The 24,228-nt window shown below is 39.4% G+C and overlaps 1 protein-coding gene across 16 annotated transcripts in view; it reads right to left on the reverse strand.

The window, feature by feature from the left end:
- The window catches only part of LOC133259652 (copine-1), a 37,730-nt gene extending 15,530 nt beyond the window's left edge, over nt 1-22,200 (reverse strand). The window contains exons 1-4 of one of the 16 annotated variants that reach the window (XM_061437395.1): nt 22,005-22,200; nt 19,838-19,947; nt 16,650-16,702; nt 7,738-14,049 (exon numbers count right to left, since the gene is read on the reverse strand). In XM_061437395.1, the coding sequence (XP_061293379.1) occupies nt 11,166-14,027 (2,862 nt within the window). In that variant the 5' untranslated portion in view covers nt 14,028-14,049; nt 16,650-16,702; nt 19,838-19,947; nt 22,005-22,200 and the 3' untranslated portion in view covers nt 7,738-11,165. Of the gene's footprint in view, nt 1-7,737; nt 14,050-16,649; nt 16,735-19,837; nt 19,948-22,004 lie in introns of those variants that run through there. The other 15 variants (XM_061437393.1, XM_061437407.1, XM_061437401.1 and 12 more) reach the window with 15 other exon arrangements.
- Nucleotides 22,201-24,228: the final 2,028 nt, after the last annotated feature.

The following is a 24,228-nucleotide window of genomic DNA, read 5'->3' on the forward strand; positions in this document are numbered from 1 at the left end:
CCACAATTCACATCTTTCCACCTGGGGAATTGCAAATGGAAACAACTGAGTGTTCAGCAACCACTTTTTCTGCTTCTGCTTTCCACCACTTGGGAGTCTCATTCCTTTCATTTGCCCTTGTAGCTTGCTTTCCTCTGCTTACCCCATCACCAGCCAAACTTAGAGCTTCCCATGCCTCATACCAACAGGATACTTTTCCCACTGCTCCTTAAAGAAACTATACTCTCATTTTTATAACTTAAAACTCACGTTAGAAATAAAAAGAAACTGAGTGATCATCTGATTCTCAATTCAAGACGAAGAGGAAAGGTGTGACTTGGTAAAGAGACATCCATGGGTAAGTAAAATGAGGACTAGAACTCAAATATGCTGACTCCCATCTAGTCCCAAGACTTTGGGCTGTAGTTATACCCTTCTCCACTGAAAGAACCTTCCTTCTTCTATTAATAGTGATATGATACAGTGGGCAAGAGTATGAGTTCTGCAGTGAAGTGACCAGGCTGCAAGTACTGGCTTTACTCCTTTCTAGCCACAATGATACTACTACACACCCACCAAAATGTCTCATCTATGCGATTTGGGCAGAATTCTTTTTCACTAAATCTTAAGTTCCTCATGTGTAAAGTGGGAGGTATTATCTATTTCTAAAAAAAGAACAACATCATAAATAATGTATGCAAGATGCTTAGTACAGACTCAGATACTATTATTACCAATAAACGTTAGCTGTTACTATTATCCTTCAAGTCTAGCTCTCAAATGTCCACTTGTCATGATCTTTCCAGCACTCAACTTCTCACTCGGGACGACTATACTCGATCCACACAACCCTCCTGGCCTGTCAATGAAATAACAAGTTTCTTTAGAAGATACTGCTTCAGTATCTATGTCACAGGGCACAGATCTGAGCACACAATGGGAATTCAAAACACCTGAGGGAGGCTTGCAGTAGTGTGCTGGGGCAGGGTTGTATAGTTTACGAGAGGACTGTAAACAAATTTTCTAAGTAGGTGGCCTCCTTAAAAGTTTGAACCACAGAAACCGGGCAAATGCTAAAATCAGGGCTTCCCTTCCCCTTTGAGCCAGTTAACTAGCACTCAACTGTTGATAGGGAATCCCACTGTCTGCCAACCTGGAGTAACTCACTCTGTATTTTCTTTGGCTTCCCCTACCCCTACCTTGTGAGATTTTAACTTGGCTCTTCATAAACCAAGAACAGATCTTTCCTCCTGGATCCAGATGGATTCAATTCAGTGCCAATCGAGCTGAAACTCATCAGTCCTTCACACTCAGGAGTTATTTCACTGCCTTCCTCCTTTCCCAAAAGCCTAACAAGGCAAGGCACCAGCCTTCAACCCTATTTCCAGGCTGTGAGGAAGAAAAGAGCACCCATCTGTATGGCAGGATCACTCATTCACAAACCAGGGCCATGCTCTCACTCCTGTTGCCTACCTTGGCACGCTGCAGCAGCTCACATGCTGGATCAAATCTTGAAAACCCATCAGGAAGGTCTCCATAAGCTCCCAATGGGGAGAAGACCACTCATGGAATACTCTCTTCTTGTAAGATTGAAAAGACAAATTACACCCACCGCCACCACTCTTCCTTTCCTTCTCTGCATCAAGGGACATGAAGGAGGACAAGTATTTCTACCCCTGCCTCTCCCTCTGTAACTCAGGAATCCCCCAAATTTAAATCAGTAGCCTAAGGGACAGTCCTCTTGTGTCACAAGCTGAACCAAATAGATAAAGCCTTACTACAAAATTCTTTATTCATTTAATGGCTACTAAAATTGTGTTTATAAACTAAAATCATAAACAATAATTTGGTTTAGATCCATATATTAAGAAGTCTGGTTGTCATGCAGTACTTGGCAATACTAAAAAGCTTAAGATATGCATGTTTACATAAAAAGTGAAAAATGGGAAAATGTGGTATAGTAAATGGTCGCAGGGTTTCTCATCCTGCTATATTTCTGCAGTCAAAGAAGTTTGAAAGCCACTGATCCAACGCCAATGTCCCAAAAAGACTTGTCCAAATATGGGCAAATCCAACCATTTGTGTCCAACTCTCCAAAGGAAATCTAGCTTAAGGAGAGAATATGGGGAAGGAATCAAACCAAGGAACACACAGCCTTCAAAGCAAAATAAGGCTGTATCAGAGTGGAAGGTTTTCCTCATGACTGAATGAGCTTAAACAAAGCCTCCACCTTCTAACTTCAAAATGAGCAACTGGAGTATGGGCACAAGGCTGGAGCCCCTTCCCCAGCTGGCTCAGGATCCATGAGAAGAGTGATGCCAATGGCATCATGCACCTCCCTGCACCCCAACCCCCAAAGGTCAAGGAGAGGCAGGAAACAGCTAAGGAAAGGAGGGGCTCTGCCTCGAGTCACACAGACAGATGATCATTTAATTCTTTCCCTTATCAAAGAGACTTTGGGCAAGTTATTTTGCTTCTCTTTGCCTGGATTTCTCCATCTGTAAAGTGGGGATAATAATAACATCAACTTTACAGGATCATTGTGAGACTTAAATGGGATCAACTGTGCAAAGTGCCCTACATGTGTTGACTGCTCCTCTGTTCAGTGCTCATAAATGGTTCCTTTTACTGTTTAATTACCTATTTGGTGGTTGACATCTCTGGTCTACCTGCTCCAGAGAACTTAACTGGCAGGAAAGGAACAGCAAGGGAAACGAAGACCCTTTCCTCTCCTAATGAAATCTTCAAGCTTAAATGTGAAAATGCTATCAGTCAGGAAAAGCCATAAAGCGATAGCCAGACCAATATTTTTAGTTCCACTGGTGTTTCATTCAAGGTTCAAATTAACTACAGATTTCCAGAAAGAAATGAAATGGCTGGGTTCACAGAAGTTTAAAACCAGATATAATGAGATTATCTAACTTAATCCCATTTTGTTCATTAATCCTATTAATCCCACTGAAGACAGAGAAAGGAAATGATTAGTCCTGGGACACACAGTAACTTGGGTGAACCACAACTTGACTCCCTGAGGATGTGGTTTCCACCCATCCCACACTTTGTAATCCAATTCAATCCAAAACCCACTTGGCCACTGAAAGAGCAGTGGGCTCATGTGGCCTCCATCTACACTAACTTCGCACACAGATCGAAAATAATTCTGCATCCACCACACGTTTTCTTTCGTTATTTGTCTGCCAAGGCAGGAATGGAGACACTGTGGTACTCCATATTTATTACATTTTTTCAAAGGAATAAACTTTAAATTACAAGCATGAATATAGCACATAAAGTAGAATTTGCTTCAGAAAATGAATTATACCCAAAATTTCAAAGAACACCAACTGGGCAGTCACTTCTGCCTTCAACCTGCCCTGCTGGAATCTATGTATTAATCCATGTTCTTTAAATGAGACATCTGCCTCTATTGCCTACAGTGTATGTCTGAGACAACAGTACTAGACCACCTTCCTCAGCATCTCCAGGACAAGGACATCAACAAGAACTTGTGCATCTGCAGTGTGCAATGTGACCAACGGCACAAAAGGAGCTTAGTTAATGAACAAAAGCAGCAGAACCAGAGCCCTTGAGTCCTACCTACAGTTGATAATGTAAGCCCCCTCACTGGAATAAATTTACAAGGCATACACAGGAGAACTTAAGATGGGTGGATCTGCAGAATTTCTATGTTAGGGAAGTTGAGAAGTTAAAATGAGGATTTGAAAAATGAAAACACATTACAGACACACGCGGATTTGCCCACTTGCCATTGTGGATGGGGTGTGGGTGGAGGGAGATTCTAGCTCTGTGGCTGCTGCTGGTTGCAGGATCAGGGCTTTTACAATATAAAGCTGTCACCTAGTTAACCTCCAGTGCAACAAATAAGAAAGGTAACTGAGGCAAGCTCTCAAAAACAAACCTGCAAACACAACAGGAGGGGTAAAAGTGAGCAGGAATGCAACAACATTTGAACACCCAAAAGTGAAGAAACAGCTGAAAGAGGCAGCAGAACTAAGAGAGAAATGACAGGGAATAACTTTTTTTATACTGTAAATCTGGGCTGTCCGAAAGGGTAGTTTTGAACCACATGTGGCTATTCACCACCTAAAATATGCTTAGTTCAAGTCATAATGTGCTATAAAATATACACTGAATCTTGAAATCTTAGTACAAAAAAAGGAATGTAAAATAGTTCAATAATCTTGTATTGAGTATATTTAAAGAAATTGTAACATTTAAGATCTACTGGGATAAATTATATCCTTAAATTTCACTTGTTTCAACCTTTTAAATGTGGCTACTGGAAAATTTTAAATGACACTGATTCTTTTTTCTATTGGACAGTGCTGCCCAAGATCTCTACACTTGTGCTGCTCGGTACAGTAGCCACTAGTCACATATAATTCAATTACTGCATTAGTGCAGATGAGAACACTTCCACTGCAGAAAATTCTACTGGACAGTGCTGGTTAAGAACAAGAACTAAAAGGTAGACATTTTACACAGAAAAGCTAAGACTGTTTTGAAATGTATCTAAGCCCAGAAAGGAATGCATAACTACTATGCATGTAAGTGGTTAAGTTGAAGGAGAAATTCACAATTCTGAAGTGTTTATCAATGTCTTCTTAGACCGCTTGTTTATAAAAAGTGTAATCTGGCAGATACTCAAAAGACTGTTAAAAAGGGAAAAGATTCTGGCCTTCAGCTAGGTCAACACATCCCTAGAACCAACGCTTGCCTTGTCTGCCTGCCCTGCAGACCATTCAGCTCAGTCATACCACTTAGGCTGCTGGAACCTCAAGCTATGCTGTTATGGGATAACTTAAAAGCTCTCAGGACAGGCAGAATTTGAGATACTGCCACTGTGTTGCCTCAATCATTTCATTCTACTAAACTAACAAATATTGTGTCCCCAAGAACCCTAGTTAAGAGATCACACGTAAGGCTTCCATTACACTTGTTTCTGTCCCACCATTTAGCAACTGGTTAGGAATCCCTTTATCTATTGAAAGTTCCAGTGGGTCATGAGTATATACCTTGTATATATACAAGCACAACTGAGCACTTGTATCATTTAAAACTTAAGTCTTTAGACTTTTTTAAGTCATTTAAGTCTTTAAGACACTGAAGAACAGGTTATCTTTTATACTCCCTTTTCCAAAACAATGTGTAAGTGCTAGATGCACAACACTGCACAAAACACTTACTTAGCATGAGTTAAATGGCTAGGCTGTATATCCATATGAAACTGTCGGTAAAATATGTTTCCAGTTCCAACCTGCCAATTCAGTGGTCAGAGAAGCAAAGATGATTAGCATTATTTACTTCAGTAAGAGTAATGCAACTAATGCAAGTCTTTCTACCACCTAAGCCAGATTTATAGCAGAGGGATCCTCCCGGGCCCACACCACAGAAATGAGTTATGTATAAAGGATATGACATTTTTTGTATTGCAACCCAACACATAGGGAAGTGCGGAACAAAAGACAAAAGAGGAAATTAGCAATACCACCTGTTAGTATGGTTTAAGACCACCCTAAGTAACTGAACTTCCTTAAGACTTTCCCACTCTGCAAGGGCTAACAAGTGACTTCTTGTACAATGTGGTGGTTACATTTGATGTGTAGTGCAAATGCATAAATGACAAATCTTATTTCACTAATCAAGAGCGGTAGGTGAACTCACACTCACTCCAACTCAATTAAGTTAGGGTTACAGAGAGCGGTGAGGGGGCTTCAGTCTAAGTAAAATTTAATAGTGCTGGTTACTAGGCAAGCTTACTGTATAAGCATGTAAAAGGGGGAAATTGACAGCATCAAAATAGGGAATCGAACACCAAGGAGCAGTGTGATACTGGAATACTGGGATGTGTTATGATTACTTAACATCTCTGACTCTGTCCATATTGAATTATGTTCTCTGCCTGGTCATGGCTCTATTTTCCCCAAATAGGCACCACCTCCTTTGCTTGACATGAAACGGCAAGCCATCGGTTGACTAGGAAAACTGATAAGAGACTATTAAGTCACTAAAATCCGAGTCCAGATGTCTGGAGCAGCTAGAGGGCCAACTCCAATGTTCTGCTGTGCTATTTACCCACTTCTCTACAGCTGGTGTTTGCTTAGTCTCTATGACCTAATGGTCAATATTTTTGCTGGCGAGAGGTTCCTGGGGCTCTCAACAGAATTTATGGAATATGGTTAATGAGCACTACTTTCCTTTCTCCGGAGTTTTAAGAGTGCTGCCCTTTGGTCGCTGGGGCTGGAATGTTTGCCCCAGGTGGCTTTTTCCCCTTCAGTAGGAGAACAGTATGTAGAAAAGCAGTGCCTTGGTTGCTAGTTGCTAGTTATGGTGATGCAAAAAAGGAGCCATATGCTTGTGAGATCCTCTGGCACAAAATAGCTAAGGCACCAATAACAAATCCAAGAACAGCACAGTGAAGAATTAAGATTTACACAAGCAGGCACCAACAAGAGATGAGCCCGCTTACTGGTTGAACAGGTTCCCTAAAGTCACCACAGCATCAGAGGATTGTGCCACCACCAGAGTACACTCTTCCAAGAGCATTTTAAAATAAGTTAATGTCATCTACCAGATTCCATGCTAAAAAGAAGAAGCGGAATATCAAGCAATTTTTTTAATTAAAAAGAATAGCCATTAAGTTTGGAGTCTACCATATCCCATAAAAACTCCACTTTTGGGAGTAAGGAGAATGGTGGAAATGTACATAATTGACAGATAATTACTTGCTGTAAAACAATGGAAAGCAGACAACCGTGAGTTATAGAAATTGAGTAATCTCTCCTGAGCAAGAAAAGGAGACATATTAGCACACAGTCCACCCTTTTAAGATGGTAAAGACCATTCTAGATATTTCTGGATATTCCAAACAGCTGATTTCATTCTGTAATTTTTCAAATGCTTAGTCAAACTGTCATGATTTTAAAAACAGCTCAGCAACTATCTGGAATTTATTACGTCTAGTCTAAAACTTTCTCAAACAAGCTGGGAATTCAAACTCAAATTCAGGCTAAAACTTTTAAGATAAAGAAAAAAGTTATAAACATTTTTCAAGAGTTCTGGTTAAAAGGAACAGCCCGCTATTTTCTCTGCAACTCCAATTCAGTTTTTTGTTTTTTAAAGAGACTCTATGGAGTTTATGCAAACTTTTTATTTGCTAATTTTTTTCCAGAAGTTGAACAAACGTGGAATGGACAAAATCAGAGCATCAGTGTCAGAAACCAGCAATATTTTTGATTTCTAGCCCCACTTCCCCACTTCAAATACCTAACATACTCATGCAAAAACAAAGAAGGAAAACAAAGTTTTAAAGATATGTGCAAGTGACAATATATTCTGAATATTTCTTTTCCCATTTCCTAACCATTAAAAAAAAAAAATTCACAGCCCCCTTTAAGACTCCTTTCATGAAAAGGAGCATCTGGTTTCCAGTTCTTTCTCAGTCCACATTAAAAAAGTGGCTTGCTAGCAAAACACACATAGTAAGTCTGAAAAAGTGGATACCACAGATATGACCTAGAATCAAGATTCCTCCCTGCAGTTCCAGGTATCCTCTTCTTTCCATACTTCAGCATTAGCAGACAAGGATAAGCAACAATCGTTATCTCCAAGATCACCAAAGCCACGTTTCCAAAGGCACAAAATATCTTCAAGAGTTTTTAAAAGACCCCAAAATATCTAATGGTATAGCTCAATAGAGTACGTCTGTGCAGTTAAAGCATTAAAAGCATCAGCCTGTTTTATTTCGTGACAAGTTTATTGAACAATATTCAAGACTTCATCTATAAAAACAAAAGTCTCTGCTGAATGAAGCCAAGGCAGTATTTTGCTGGCAATGTTGTGGCCATATTGGCAATAAGTCATTTTATTGTGTCTGCTTTCTAAAGTTTGGACTACTATAGAACTGCCAGTAAAACAATTTAAATGTTTGCAAGAGTGGGAAATAATTTTTTAAAGTAATCACTGCCAGAAATTCTTCCAGAAAATTTAACTAGCAGCAATTTTACATCTTCTTTACTCATTTTTAAAGTGTTCTTCAACTGATTGGTGGATTCATTTTTAAACACTTGACCCACACCTGTACACAATGACAGAACCCAATAAAAGGGACTCAGCTTGATTAAGGCTTTTGTGCATCCTTATTTTCATCCAAGGTACTTCCATCCAAAATGTATGTCTGTTTACTTCCATACACAGCCCTATATTTTCATCCAGTGGGTTAAGACTGACCTAATTACACTGAGTATTACTCTCTGAAATTCCAAATAAAGTTTCCTAATGGAATTTCCACTATCAATGCTTTGACAACTTGAAGCACAAAACTAGAAACTTATCACTTAATAGTGTTGTTAAAAAAAAAAAAAAAAAAGCCACTAATTCTACATCCAAGCTACAGTGCACACAGAACACACCTCCAAATGTTGCTTTGGAACTAAATGTTTCACTGAAGTTCAAGAAAAGTTTACAAGTTTGCTTATTTATAAAATACATTTTATAGATTTCACTAACCCTTTAAACTAAAAAAATAAAAATAAAAAAACATAAAAAAAAATGGAGGGGGGACCCACTAAATCTAAAAGTTTCTCTTCTATTAATGTCAGAGTCACCAAAAACAGGCAATAAAGTTTACACAGAAGATTGAAAACATCATGATAGTGTTAACAAATGCACAAAACTTTGAGCAAAGCTTTACAAATCCTTCATACCATACAAAGCAAATGAGAAAATAATGTAAATTTTCATCCCAAACCTTATTCTTAGGAGAAAATTTGCAGGAAGAGAGGTATGAATAGTTTCACAGAACATATTTTCAAGAATTTTTTAAAAACTCAAACTCCAATCAGAACTAGATGAACAGTATGCTTAGCAGTTAGCACTATGTTAATAAGTCTTAGATACACAAAAATCAAGTTCCAGAGGGCAAAGTATTTAATTACATTTCACAACAAGAGAAGCACTGTTGTGAGACCAAATATGAAACACAATTCTCTCCAATTTCTACACAAACCACTATTTTTTAAATTTATTTAATTTGGTAAACAATGAAATCAAGTTTTCCTTTTTAGCATTTATCTAAAATGTACGAATAACAAAGTAGTTGCAATGAAGTATATGAAATATTTAATAAGAATTTATGAACACATAACCAAAATAAATTGTGAAAAATAAAGACTTTCATCTTCAAACAACCCATTTTTCTAAAATGAAAATAGCTTTCCAATTGGGAAAAAAATCTGCAGTTGAAATAAGATTCCCAAGCAGTGCTGAAGTTTTCTGCACTCTCTGTCTTTGGAATGAGAAATGATTACTTAACAGAAAACTTAAATTGAACAGCATATATAAACATATTGCTTTTTTAGTTGAGGAGGCAATTATCTAGTGATCTGTCAAAGCAAATTTGTATTCGTGAATTACCAAAAGACCCACAACACAGCCATCTCGTCTTTGAAAGTCTAAATAATCCTTTCCCTAAACAAAAAATCCTGTACTGTCAATCCTCTAAGATTGTAGTGATGAAAAGGCTTTCCAAATCTTACCACACAAATGAAACTGTTGCCATTCTTAACTCTAAATTACAAGAGACGCTGTATTTAAGCGTTCTGCTGAATTGCAACACCAAAAAGGCACTATTTTTCTTAAATAGAAAATACTTCTTTTAAAAGGCTGACCCCTTTACAAGTACATTGATTTGTAGGAAATGTTGGGGATGTTTCAAACCAAGACAGAGGCCCATGTAAAAGACAAATTTGTTTTTCATGATATCTCACCAATCTCCCATTCCGTTTATAATATGTGACACATCTTTAGAGCATTTTAAGAAAAGTAACCATAAGTAGAGCCTTTTGCGGCAGTGAGTAGGACGTTGTAAGGCAAATGTTTTCATGACAAGGACACTCACCAACCAGAACCCATGTGGTCCTCCTGCCTTAGTGTCCTGAATGCCAAAGTATGAAAGGGCAAGAAGTCTCAGTTCTCTCCCCTCTAACAGCGGCACTTGTACTCTTTAGAATTTTTGCAAACAGGCTCCTGATCAATCAACTAGACCAAAAAGCCTCCAAGTAACAGGATTAAGTACATATCAATCTATGGGCTAGTTTATGGATCTTTTCCTATCACACTATTAATAGTTAACAAAACTAACAACTGCAACTTCAATTTTAAAAACCTATATATAATGATGCTTTCTTATGAATGGATGATTATTTAGTTTTATAAGTCATTTCAGATAAATTTGGGACAGGAGGAAATTGCCAGAACATTAGAGTCCATCTTGGGCAGGATTTCAACTTAGGCATCTTAAACAATGATTACTCAAAGTGGTTTCTGGTTTTTTATGCCGTCCAAACAACAGGCACGATTTTTAAACTGACTAAACTACAACTCGGCGGTCAAACCAAAAAGGCTCTGGTAGGTAGAGGACTCTGTTTTACTTTTGTGGCAAATGTCTTATTCCACACAGTTTTAAGTGTGACAATAGAAATTAAAAGTTCAAGGTTATAGCAGAAACCAAGTGTGGAGTTTTATAATAGAAAAACAACAACAAAGCAGTTCTGCTCATTTACAAATGAGTCAATGAGGCAAACAAAGCAGCAACTTCAGAAGCAGGACTGTCTATACAGCAAGAACCCTCAAGAAGCAATAAAGGTACATACAGTGAATCTGTATACAGAGATTTTATTCAATTTTAAAAGAAAACGAGAACTTTAGACAATGCTTTGACCCTATAACAAAGCAAATCTGTCCAGCTTTGAACCAAATTCCAAGAGTAGCCAGCTTCTATTTTTCAGCAGCTGGCAAGAGCACCCTTAATGAGCTCTATTGACATTTCTATCTTCTTCATCCATATGGTATAAAACAAAAACCAATCTAGACTCCTTGATAAGCTTTATGTGGTCATTTGAGTTTTACAAATGGTTTCTCTAATGGTATGCCAAAATCATTTTTGTGTTCTCTCGAGACAGCTTTACTATAACATACAGCAATGTTTATCTCGGTAGTGAGTCTTCTGTAAACAGTCAACCAACACTCTATGTCATGGAAACCAATCTATATGCAATTGAAACAATCCACAGGTTCTAACCTGGAAACACTAGAAAAACAATCTGAATGCATTAATCACAGCACTATGAAGACTATATGTACCCTATGAAGAATGATGTGAACAGCTACCCTAATACAAGTTTTACTTTCCTAGAGCCAATAGGTCTGTCATTTAAGTCAATGACAGCAGCTGTGGCTTCATCCCGAGATTCGAAAGCCACCATAGCTTCACCGGTGGGCATACCTTTTTCATTGTACTTTAAACACACTGAGCCTGGGATCACTTGATAACCGTAAAAGAAATCTAAAATCTCATCAATAGACACAGTGAAGGGCATGTTCTGTACTTTAATTATTGTTGGTCCTGGTTTTCCAGAACTAGATCCAAAGCCAGGAGGACCACCAATGTGGATTGGGCCAGGGCCAGGGCCAGGGCCAGGACCAAAGGCTGGAGGGCCACTCAAATGCCCAGGGGCATTTCCAAGGCCAGGGGGCCCACTTCCAAAGCCAGGGGGGCCACCTAAGCTACCAGGGCCATTTCCAAAATTCTGAGGGCCCCCTCCAAATCCTGGTCCACTTAAATTATTTGGTCCACCTCCAAAACCTGGAACATCCAGTCCTAGACCAGGCAAACCACTATTTCCAACTGAAGGCATTCCAGGCCTAGCATCACCAAAGGCCCCTCCTAATCCTGGAGGAGGGAGTGGTGGTCCAAAGGCATTTGACCCACCAAAATTACCAGGAAAGTTAAATGGAGGCCCACTGTTGGCCTCCTTAGATCCTACAGCCAAGAAGGCATGCTCTTCACCTCCTGCACTAGGCATTCCCGCACCGGGCATTCCCACACCAGGCATTCCCGCAGCAGGCATTCCTGCACTGGGAATTCCTGCATTAGGCATTCCTGCAGCAGGCATTCCCGCATTGGGCATTCCCGCAGCAGGTATTCCTGCATTGGGCATTCCCGCATTAGGCAGTCCCGCACTGGGCATTCCTGAACTGGGCAATCCCGCATTGGGCATTCCCACATTGGGAATTCCTGGAACTGCAGGATTACCTGGCACAGACATCTTTAACCCCTTTTTTCCTTGGGCAGGAGGATTTTTCTCAATCTCTCTCATATCTTCTAAAGTAACTACATGAACAAAAGCTTCTCTCCCATTAAGTTTTTTACGGTGTAAGCGTTCAGACTTACGTGCATCATCTTCATTTTTAAACTGAACCAATGCCTGTCCTAGACCTTGCCCATTGTTATCAACAAGAACATGTACAGCATTTTCATCCACTGGGATTCCTTCTAGGAACTGAAGAACATCCATCTTGGTAATGCTGAAGGGAATATTTGTTATATGGGCACAGACTTTGGCAGAGGTGACATCCCCCTCCGGATTTAAGATCATTTCCCTCTGGTCATAGCTGAAGTTCTGCAGTCTTTTTCGAATCATATCTATCTTTTCTAGCATACCTTTCTTGGTAATTGGATGAACTTGAATAAAGCGATTACCCATGTATTGTTTATGACGACACAGAGCAGCCTTATAGTCAGCCTCATTCCTGAACTCTACGAAGCCTTCACCCGTTGCTTTCCCATTGGGTCCATAAGCAATATAAATACTATCTTCCACAATATCCAACTTTTTAAAAAAATCAATGACATGTTTGTTTTCTGCTTCAAATGGCAGCCCTTTCAAGTAAACACAAAAACCAGCCTCATGTGGTGATCTTGACCTTGACCTTTTCTGCCCACTGGGCGATTTTGACCTGGGAAGTGGCTGAGGAGGGGGATGGGTTTGTCCAGAAGGTCCTATACTTTGCTTAAAAGTGATATGGCCTCCAGCAGCTACCCACTGTCTCTCTGTGGCAGGACTAACTTCCACATAGCGTTGAATCATCAGCATTCTGTTTCGTTTCAAAGCTTCAAATGTATCTTGAGGGGAGAGAAACTTAACCAATCCATTCCCATTATTTCGACCTACATGATCTTTCAACAAATGCACCGCATCAACGCGGAGCCCATGGAAAAAATCTCGGACATCATTTTCCATTGCAGAAAAGGGCATTCCATGCACACTGACATACAGATCATCAGGGTTGATGGGAAGTGGTTTCACACTGCTTTGCGAGTTCATCTGGACAGGGTTAACAGGATTCAATGGACCCAGAAACACAGGGTTCAGGTTATTGTTCAGATTCACAGGTGCTCCAGAGCCATTCATTCCAGCAGGTAGAGGTGCCACAGGTGGTGGGTTCAAAGGTGGCATGCCTGACATGGGTGGCAGTGGGGTCATGGGTGGCACAGAAGGGACTGGGGGAATTGGGGGCACAGGAGGCACAGGAGGCATTGTAGGTACCGGAGGAGGAACTGGAATTGGGGGAATAGACGGCATTGGCGGCAAAGATGGCATCGCTGGGATTGGAGGAATTGGTGGAGGTGGGACTGTGTTCATCGGAGAGGCTGTGCTCGGAACAGTTGAGCTAAACGTTGGGCTCCCAAAGGAAGCCCCCATATTTGGAGGAGCCGTTCCTATGCTGGCTGTGGAAAATGTCTGTATGTTTTTGCTGCTTTCATGAACAGAAGTGGTGGCAGTAACTACACTGGGTGAAGGATTATTAAAGTTGGGTACTGTTGTAGGCAAGTTCACCCTGCCACTCATTCCTGAGCTAGGTGGCGGTCCTGATCTACTAGCATTTGCCGGTGGTATATCTAGGTTGGCAGTTTCAAAACGCCTACGACTCAGTTCAATCATATTCTGCATTTCCGTTTTACTACTCAACAACAGTGTTACTTTTGACCCTTTAATTGTACCACCTGTGCGCATCATACCAAGCCTTGCATCTTCATCAGTGGCAAAAACGATGAAAGCCTCACCCAGTTCACCCCCTACAATATGCACGCCCCCATCAGGAATGGTCAATCCAGAGAAGAAGTGGCGAATGTCCATGGTCCCCGCCACAATTGGGAGACCTTGCAAACGGATGACCACAGCCATGCTGCGCTGAAACCACACACACCTGCAGATGAGAAAAGGCAACGGCCAGGTCAGACTCCTGTTTATCACACCAAGTTTTCAGCTATAAGAATGACCAGCTACCGTATTAGGCCCTCAAGTAGTCCCTTAAACTATCACAAGCAATGTCATTTTTTAAAATGTGGATATTCTAAAAATTGGGTACTATATGCCATTTACAATGTAAAACCCAATTTCAACGTCCAAAAGACATTAATTCTGAAAACAATTAAAAGTTCAAGACTCAAAAGTTTCAGGGGAAAAAACCACCAAAGGACAATAAAATCACCAATTATTTCATCAGTCTGGCCACTAATTATTCAATAAGATTTAAAAGAAATGTGCATGTCAAATCAGGAAACAAAGTTTATCTACAGGGGAAAAGATACAAAGAATGTGTCAAAGGTAATAGTTAAAACTGGCTCAGAATCTTCCTTATAAACTTAATAACTTTGTAGAACTATTGTAAAATTATTCTATATGGCTTGATCTCATAACAATGAATTTCAAATAACACTAAAGCAGATTCAAGTCTCAAATAAGTGGTTCCATATTTCACCCTAGGATGAAACAATTTATTAAAAAAATATTTTTATTAAAAAAATGATACATGGGATTATGCATTACATATAAGGTTAACACATACTAAGTATCCCAAAGAAATACTGAATAAAATAGCCAAAATGTTAGATATCTGAAGTCATCACTCCAAAAAGTAGAACCTGGTTACAGCGCCATTCAACATGGCTGTTCCAGTTAAAACTCAGGTCCAAGGACTCATTCTCAAACCCTCATTTAATAAGGTCTTATTTATCCCACAGAGAGGGCTGATAATGAAAAAGAGCTATTTTTTGTTTTTGAACTAGTGAATGAACTTTATTCAGTGATTGTGACCCAACATAACTCCTATGGTATTTCTGGGTGCTCACTCATCTCCATAGATAATGTCCATTTTGATATAATCAAAAAGAAAAATTTCTCCCAGACTTAAATAAAATTTCAGTATTTCAGTTCGTATAGTTTCTAAGAATAAGTGCAAAAGCAGCCATTTGTAAAGTGATCCAAAACAAATTCTTGGGGCTGAAAAAATATATTAATTTGAAATTTATGTGGTCAACAACATAGGATGTTTTCCAAGCCATTTTAAAAATCGACTTTGAAACATAAATCTATTAAACTGGCTCTGTGATCTTAGGAAAATGATAAATTATGTGAGCTGTGGCTTCATCACTTCTCAAATAAGAACAAAGAAGAGCAAAGTTTCCTGCTGCAAGTTCTAAGGATACTAACTCCATGAAAGCAGCTTTCCAATGTCAAATATTACATGAATACTAATTTGAGGCAACAAAATCTGCAATTATATCTCAATATTACGACTGCTGTACACAAGAGAAATACATTGTTTGGCTTTCAGACGCTTTTCTCACACACACCTACACAAAAATAAAAGCCACCTTCAAATTTAACCTAGAAAGATGGATTGGCAAACACAAAATAAAACCATATAAAACACTAGAAATCTGAAAAGAGGGGGAAGCTTTTCATTTTTGGTTGAAAGGATCAGTAAGAAAAATTAATACTAAACACATCACACTGATAGACTCTTTTGCCCTTATTTACTATTTAGCAGTCTCTAAGAAGTTCATCAAGAAGGTTCTGATTCATTAAATCAAATTCTCGTTCCTTACTAATTCTAAAAGATTGGCTATACAGCAAAGCTAAGACAATAATCCATTCAACTTCAAAAATCACTTAATCACTAATTGGGGGAAACATCTTGGGTAATCTAAATCCCCAAAACTTGAGAGAGAGACAAAGAGTATGTTAGTTTGCATTAGGACAGTAAGATGAGAATTTTAATATGTCCCAAGAATTAAACACAGGGCTAAAGTGACATACACAGTTAAGTCTTCAAACCATCTGCCGCTGAGAGAGGGGATTTAGTCAAAGTCTGTACAAGGTACATACGAAAACATGATATTGAAGGTCTGCCCAGATTACCATCTAGAAAAGGGCTGAGTAAACCAAAGTAGCGCACAAGATTTATTCATACAGCCATCCAAAAAGGGAGAAGGTTTTAGGTTCTGAAAAAACATGAAATAAAATCTGCTATTCTCCTACAAAGTACCTGTCTGACAGATGAGTCATTTCAATCTATCTTGCTTGAGCATATCCTAGTTATTTAACAAGAGGGTCAGATTCCAATCAATAAGGTTCCATCTAAAGTCAATTTGTACTCTAAAACATATGACATATATACTTCTACCATTTTCTCTACCTATTCCACAAAGGAATATTAAAAAAACCATACCAATAATAAGCACCTCTATTTGTAGGTGGTCTAAAATGATACCGAGGAAAGAAAACAGCGACTTACTTCCTAATAATGAGGCATTCAGCAGGAGAAATGCATCCATAGGAAACTGACTCCCAAAGGAATCAACAATGTTCAAGACACCCATCCACCCCAAAACCATCCCTCAAATAAGCTTGTTTAAAAACAAAGAATAAAAAACACAGTTATTATATGTATTTTCATGTTATTTAATAAGCTATCTCATTTTATTTTGTATAAAAACAAACCCTCTATTCAAATTCTCTTACCTGATACAACAAGAGATGTATTTTCTTAACAAGAAGTAGAGGTCAAGTCAATCCTGTGGGCAACCAATTAAAACCAACTTTTAGACTGCAATAGAGAATAAATGGAGGCAAAAATCAATGCAGGAAACACAAAAATACGCACAGGCCACACTGAACTGTATATTACGAAGGCGAGTATGAAACCACTGGAGTACATCTTTATGAAGTATTAGAAAAAAATATAGATACCAAAATCCCACATGTTTATTATTTATTATTTGGTATTGCTTTCAAATGCTTTCTCTCAAAATATTATATATTTACACACATCAAGAATGTGTCATAAATTAGCCCAAGAAGAATGAATCAATTGAAAACTAAAACGGTCACAAAGCTCAACTTCACATCTGGTAATTGCTTTAATCACTTGATGATTAAACCAGTCCAGAAAATTCCATAACACAAGTCCAACTGCAATCTATCTCCTCAGATTCCCATCAAATTTTTACGAAAAAGCACAAATTCACAAAGTAACAGTTACTGGACAAATTAAGTCATCAACTCAAGCGTATTCATGGAAATTACTGCCGTTACTCTTTCAAGATATTTTCCTTTGCACCAAAATAGCAATCAAACAACAAAAAAACACAAATGAAGTAAAAGTTCTGGCTGTAGGAGTAATTCCTAGTTAAAACCACCAGAGTTCAAAATATTAAGGGAAAGTTTTTTTCTTCTAACATACCAAACTTGTCCCAAGAAACTTGTTAAAAAAAAAAAAATCCAGCATATTAAGAGTACTTCCAAAGTAAAAACACATCACTCATCTTTCACTGCAATTTCTCCCAAACTGGTGAAGTTATGAACAATTCACAAGCAATTTATATGACCAAACGATTAGACAACTATATTCAAGAGTAGAAGAAAATTGTCACTGTTAGGTATTAAGATTACCCACAGAAGCCTACTTAGAATGATGATGCCTATTTTTAGCTATCTGTCAAGATCAAGATACCACCACTGAGCTTAATATGCATCACTGGAAAGACATATTCAAAAGTTTCAGTGTTACTCCAAACTTTTCTGAAGAACAAGCTAAAATAAACATCAACATCCACTCAAATTACTAAAGAACACTGAGATTGTTTTGCCACAAAGTTATGCTGTATGTCATAAACAACACTTACAAAAGTCCAGAGCATTGTGTTAAATCTTTTAATAGTTGTACAATCAATACTAATTTGTGTAGAATTCTAAAACTCTTTATTTAAAAAGCCACATCCAGTAGTTTAACAGGTCACAAAAGGCAATGTAAAACAGAAAAAAGCTTGCTTTACATAAAGTTTATGTTCAAAGAAGAGCATGAATTATTGCAGGTTTTTTCCCCTAAATGTACAAGTTTGACTAGGGTAATTTTCTAGTTAAGCACTTGTGATGATTCCTACTGGAGATTCCAATTCAAAAGGTCTGGTGGGGGGCGGGGGGGAGGTCAGGCCATGTGCCCTGAAGGCAAGGGAAACAAGTTCCTCAGTCTCCTCCCTTTCAGACCAGAGAAGGTAAGTAAGATATGTCCACCCACAGAGGAACAAGCTTGGTATCAGCCAGTTAAGCCCAAAGGGAACATGCTATATCTACTCCCAAAAATGTCTACAGGGTTGCCAAAAATTACTAAACAAGGAGAAAAGTTAAAAGAACAAGCTGAATTTGACAAATCTCTAGCTGAAGTGTATGTAACATGTTGAATTTACATGTTACAAAATCAATCAAGACATAAATTGTTAATCTTCACTATTTCAGCAAAAGAGAAGCTCCACCTCATCCCATACCAAAGAAAAGTACACAGGAAGCTCAGGCTAGAAGCCAGAACTTCAGAACTCTTCGTACTACATCCTTTCCTTCAAATAGAAATCCTGAGAACTAAAGTACTTTTGTTTTCAACATCTCACTTGGAAAGGGACTCAATGATTTAATAGAAGCATTACTGTTTAATAGAAGCATTAGGAACCTACTCATTCCTGCATTCTAAATGTCAGCAAGCAACTAAAAGTAGGATACCAAAATGAAATATTCATTCCAATCACCTTAAGCTTTAATGAATTTTAGAAAGACTGAAAACAATTCTAAGCAATGAAACAATTCTAAGCAACAAAACATCTAAAATTCATGTTTTACCTTCTCATAGAGCTAAGGGAAAGAGAAAATGGGCTTGATTTGCCATTAAATCCACTCATATATTTTAGAACTAAAACAAGAAGCTTGCTTTAGTATACTTTTGCACTTTATCTTGAGGATTAACTCACAGTGGCTTTGTTTCCACTTTACAAATACCAGATACATGCACAAATATTTGCTACAAAATTTTAGCATATTATTATGAGAAGACAGATTTTCTTATTTACTAGCCATTCCAAAAACTTGGAATTTCAGGATAAAATGTCTGACAACAATCTTCTTTACCAGGAAGCCAAGGCACAGATAGGAACTTGACCATTTCCACTATTCATTTGGTAATAAACATCCAAAAGTGAATTTTAACTTGGTTTAATCAGTTTTTGATCACAAGAACCAGGGTACAGGTACAATCTAAGATCTTCAGATTCAAAAGAAAACAAACATAAGCACCCTTTGAATGTTCACCACAAAGATGAGTAATAGAGAACCAATTACAACGGGCACCATGCTACACGCAACATAACCACATCATGGTATGCATTATGAAAAAGAACATAGCTTCATCGACTTAATTTTGTCTCCATCCCCAAATGGATCACATTTCAGGTTCTGGGACCGGTCTTAAAACAAATTTTCTGACATTGAGGGAGATATAAACCTTTAATAGCATATTTCTCCACTTTCTCATTTATCTCCAGTCAGTATTCAAAGGCAGTGAATCAAAAAGACATTTCTAAATATGATATTTACGCTCTTGCAAAAAAGACTATATTATTTTTTATATCCCCCCAAATGCCAACAAAGTTCATTGTCTTACTGGCTTTAGACTTCAAAGAAACAATATTTCTTCTAATCTAGCCAACCACATTCACCCTCACTACTGGTTTTAAGGCTTTAAATTTAATGAACTAAACTCTATGCAAACCAAAAGGTGTATGTGTGGTGGTAGTAAAATCTGACAAAACTATAAGTGATTTTTCTTAGTTGACCTAAAACACAACAACATTCACTTTTCCCACAAACATTTATCAAGCACTTACTGGCCAGGCAGAAGATCAGAGAAATGGAAGATAGTCACTGCGTTTTAGGCAGGGATATCTAAAAACATCTTTTGCGCAACCGTTACTGACAGAAGTTCTTCCTATTTCATCTAGAGAAGAAAATATTCAATAGAAGGATGGAGTGACTATCTACAAAATGGAATAAAAACACCATGAATACTGTCGCTGAATTTCAACACCTGGAAAACACTGGCCCACAAAATCAAGTTTCACGTCTAAAAATTGTACCAACAACCCCCAAACTCATCATGCAAAAATCAAGTCATTTGGTATGTCAAAAAAAATGAAAGAAGTCTGGAGTTTTCTGGAATCAGCGTATAACAATATATTCCAAGTAACTACCATGATGGTTTCTAAAGCTTCACATTTTTCACCTAACAGATATGAAATAAAAAAACTGAAATTATGCATCACAATCCATAAACAAAATAACCAATAATAGAGCATATAAAAGTGATATAAAAATGTATTCCCTGCTTCATTAAAATTTTCCAGTAATAATCCCGAGCACATCCTCAACTTTTACAAAACAAGCCAAACATATCATTTTCTTCAGGGATTAATTACCATAAACATAATTTTTTAACCTCCTGTAACAGTTCCTCCCAGCTTTTTAATATTCTTAGAAAACGGCTGAACACAATTTCCTTCCACTAAATCCAGAAATCCTCCACGCTATCAAAACTACCAAGTACGACCCAGTCTGGTGTATGCCTATAATTAAAATACAAAACGCAACGAGAATGGCCTATATGTCCAGACTTCTAAGATTATTTTTTTCAATTGCAAATGCTCTGAAATGCATTAACAATGTAAATTAGATAATAAAATCCAAGGAAATTCATGTTAGTACTGCATTTTACAAAAATTACACCATTTAAAACCATACAAGAAGCTCTAAAACAAATACTTGTCCGAAGTCTCTCCTTCAACAAAACCTTCAGTTGCAATCAGTTTTTTAGTAGGTTATATCGACTGGCATCACCTTAATCTTGTATATTTTGGTTCCTGTCAACTATCCCAATTTACATTATGTCATCTCTGGGAATCCGGAGCAAGAAGGGTTTTAAGATCCAGAAACCTCGCTTATGTTGTCTATTTCCACTACACAGCTTTCGGTACGTTCAGAGCTGAATAACCCAGAGTAACCCTCACAGGAGCTCAAATTTTCCACTATACGGCAAACATAGTCCACGCACTTACAATCTAGCAACTAAGCCCCCTGCACTAGTGATCTTCCTGTCACTAACCTGTGGATTATCAAAGCCGCTCCCACTCATTTTTTTCACGTGGCCGCAAACTACCATCTCCAGCCTTCAATCAAAAACTCAGTTCACTCTCCATCAAAATCACCCAGTCTCCGCATCCCATTGAACCTCCTCCACCTTAAATGCTGGAGGATCTCTCCCAAGGGACACGTAAAGTGATGCTCTTAGCAGACCCTTCCCTACGCGGGAACCAAGGGCCTAACGTCTTAACAATTCTCATAAGGCTCGCGAGGCGGACTCAACCCCATGCTACCCGTGCGGCCTTCTCCAATTAACTATACACCGGAGAACAAGCCCCGCCCCAACGCTGGGCCTCAGCAGCTTTTCAAGCAACCCCCTCTACCTTCAGGCCTCCATGGCGGCCGGCCAATTCTGACTTCCTTCCTACACTCAAGGGAGAGAACCGACTACAGCTCCCTCCCCACAGGTGTGTCCAGTCCCTTTTTTCAGGGGCCTCCATCCCACTTCCGGTGGAGGGAGTGTCCTCACTATGATTATCCCCTTACTTCGGGACACAGATATAATCTCTGCCCCACATGAGAGCATAGAGAATCTTGTTCATTCGGAATGTAGCGTGTTTTCACTGCAGTTCCCGTTCGTTTGCGGGCAGCTGGAGCACCCAGCTCTGGCTTCCTCCCCTCTCAGACAACGGGGGCGTCCTCGCTATGGCCTCGGGCCCTCTTCGATAGGCAGACCATCCTCTCAGGACTGAGAGGCGCAAGTGGCGCCCCAAGACCCCCTTAGCTAAGCCCCGACCCTTTTGTGTAGGGCGCTCGCTGCGGCGGGCTCCGAGGCCTTCGAAGGCCCCGCCCCGGGCCACCAAGGGGCGGCTCGAGCCCCGCACAGCCCCGCCCGTTCCGGGGCTGCAGGAGTCTTACCGGCGAGAGCTGCGCGGCACCTGAACCCAGACCCGAGTTACCCCCCGCGCGAGTGCCTCCGCCCCGCGGCCGGCAGCCCCAGCCCGAACGGCTTCCCGGAGCCCAGTGCAGCCACCTCCTTCTTCTCCGCTTCACAAGATGGCCGCCGGCCCGCTCCGCAGCTCAGCGTTCCAGAAAGGGCGGGGCGGAGTGACTGACGTCACGGGGCGGAGCGGCGCAAGCGGGCTGAGCATCTCGGGAAGCTCCCGGAAGTTGCCTGTGTTTCTTGTGAGAAGTTTGCGACGTTTGCGCACTAGCTTCGCCTTTAGGGGAGCGACGCTCCTTGATGGGATCCGCTCAAGTATTTGGCGCCTGGGTTCAAGCAGTTTCTTCTATTCGAGCCTCTGCGAAAGGAGGAAAATACTGCCTACCTCGCAGAATTGTTTTGAGATTAAAAGGACCACAAAATGGTGGTGAAATTTAAAATTTTCAGCCCGGGGAGCCTTACCAGTCCTCGTTAACCTCTCCACGACTGCACTTTGGTATGGTTTTATTATAGAAAAAATTATTCTTGTGCTGCTTAGGTCCTAAGCCTCGCAGACTCCACTCGCTCGTATATATCCTATCTCTTGATTAATGTTACCATAATTGAACTAATCTTCCAAGGCAGAAAAAGAGGCAATTGACTAACAAAATCAGAGACTAAATTCCCCAAAACTCCCAAGTTTGGGGAAGATTTGTGTTGCAGACTAGCCTGGTGCTAGCTGAGTGTGACTTAAACAAAACAGATCACGCTTTTAAACAAATGTATGATGCTGGGAAAGACTGAGGGCAGGAGGGGAAGGGGACGACAGAGGATGAGATGGTTGGATGGCATCGCCGACACAATGGACTTGAGTTTGGGTGGACTCCGGAAGTCGGTGAAGGACGGGGAGGCCTGGCATGCTGGGGTTCATGGGGTCGCAAAGAGTCGGACACGACTGAGCGACTGGTACTTCATTATATATACTTTTTGCAGGTAAAATGCAGTGCGTTAAGAACAAAATCTACTAAGTACAACATGGTACCCAGGATTGAATCCTGGAGTAGAAAAAGGACATTAGTGGGGAAACTGGTGAAATCTGAATGAAATCTGAAGTTTAGTTAATACTGATGTATAGATGTCAGTCTCTTAGTTTTGACATCATAGTTTTAAGTAAGATGTTAAAAATTAGAGGAAATTGGGTGATAGACATGCAACTCTATACTGTCTTTGCAACATTTCTCTAAATCTAAGATTATTCAAAATAAAACAGTTTATTCAGAAAACTATTAATTCCATCTCCTCCTCCTCATTTGTCTGCATTTACCATACTTTAGCCTAGTGGCCTTCAAACTTTGAGTATCACTCACATAAGAAATATATTTGCAACCTGTAAACTCATTAAAATCTGTGATAAAAATAAGATACTTAACATATGTGCTATACTGTTGGTGGGAGTGTAAATTGGTGCAGCCATTACGGAAAACAGTATGGAACTTCCTCACAAAACTAAAACTAGAGTTGCCATATGATCCAGTATCCCAGTATTGGGCATATACCCAAGTAAAATTATAATTCAGAAAGATATTTGTACCCATATGTTGATTTTTTTGGGGGGGGCCATGCCTGCAGGGGTTTGATCCCTGGTCAGAAACTAAGATTCCCCTCAGGAACACCCTCAACTCCCTGAAAATCTTTTGCTTCTCCTTGAGATGGCCGATGGAGAAACGGACACTGTTTCAGTTCATTTCTCCTTTCCTATGTCTGATATGTTACAAGTCGAAACTAAATTCAGATCTTTTAGTCAGGAACCCACCAATTTTATTTGAGAATTCAGAGGACTCAGAGTGGCTTTCGGTCTGAACTGGCAGGACATAGATGTCATCTTGACCACCTGTTGTACACTAGAGGAAGATACAGAGAACAGAATTGCAGGTGCCAAGGGGGAGGCAAGTAGGGAAGAAAAAGATCAGGTGTTTGGGATTAGTAGATACAAGCTAGTATATATACAGGATGGATAAACAACAAAGTCCTACTGTATTTCATAGGGAACTATACTCAATGTCCTGTGATAAACCATAATGGAAAATACGAAGATACATATAACTGAGTAACTTTGCTCTTCAGCAAAAATTAATGTAACATTTTAAATCAACTATACTTCAATAAAATTTTTAAATATTTACATGTGATGTACTCTAATAAAATTTCTTTCTTCCCCCT

This window comes from Bos javanicus, chromosome 13 (assembly GCF_032452875.1).
Source record: "Bos javanicus breed banteng chromosome 13, ARS-OSU_banteng_1.0, whole genome shotgun sequence".
Lineage (NCBI taxonomy): Eukaryota > Metazoa > Chordata > Mammalia > Artiodactyla > Bovidae > Bos > Bos javanicus.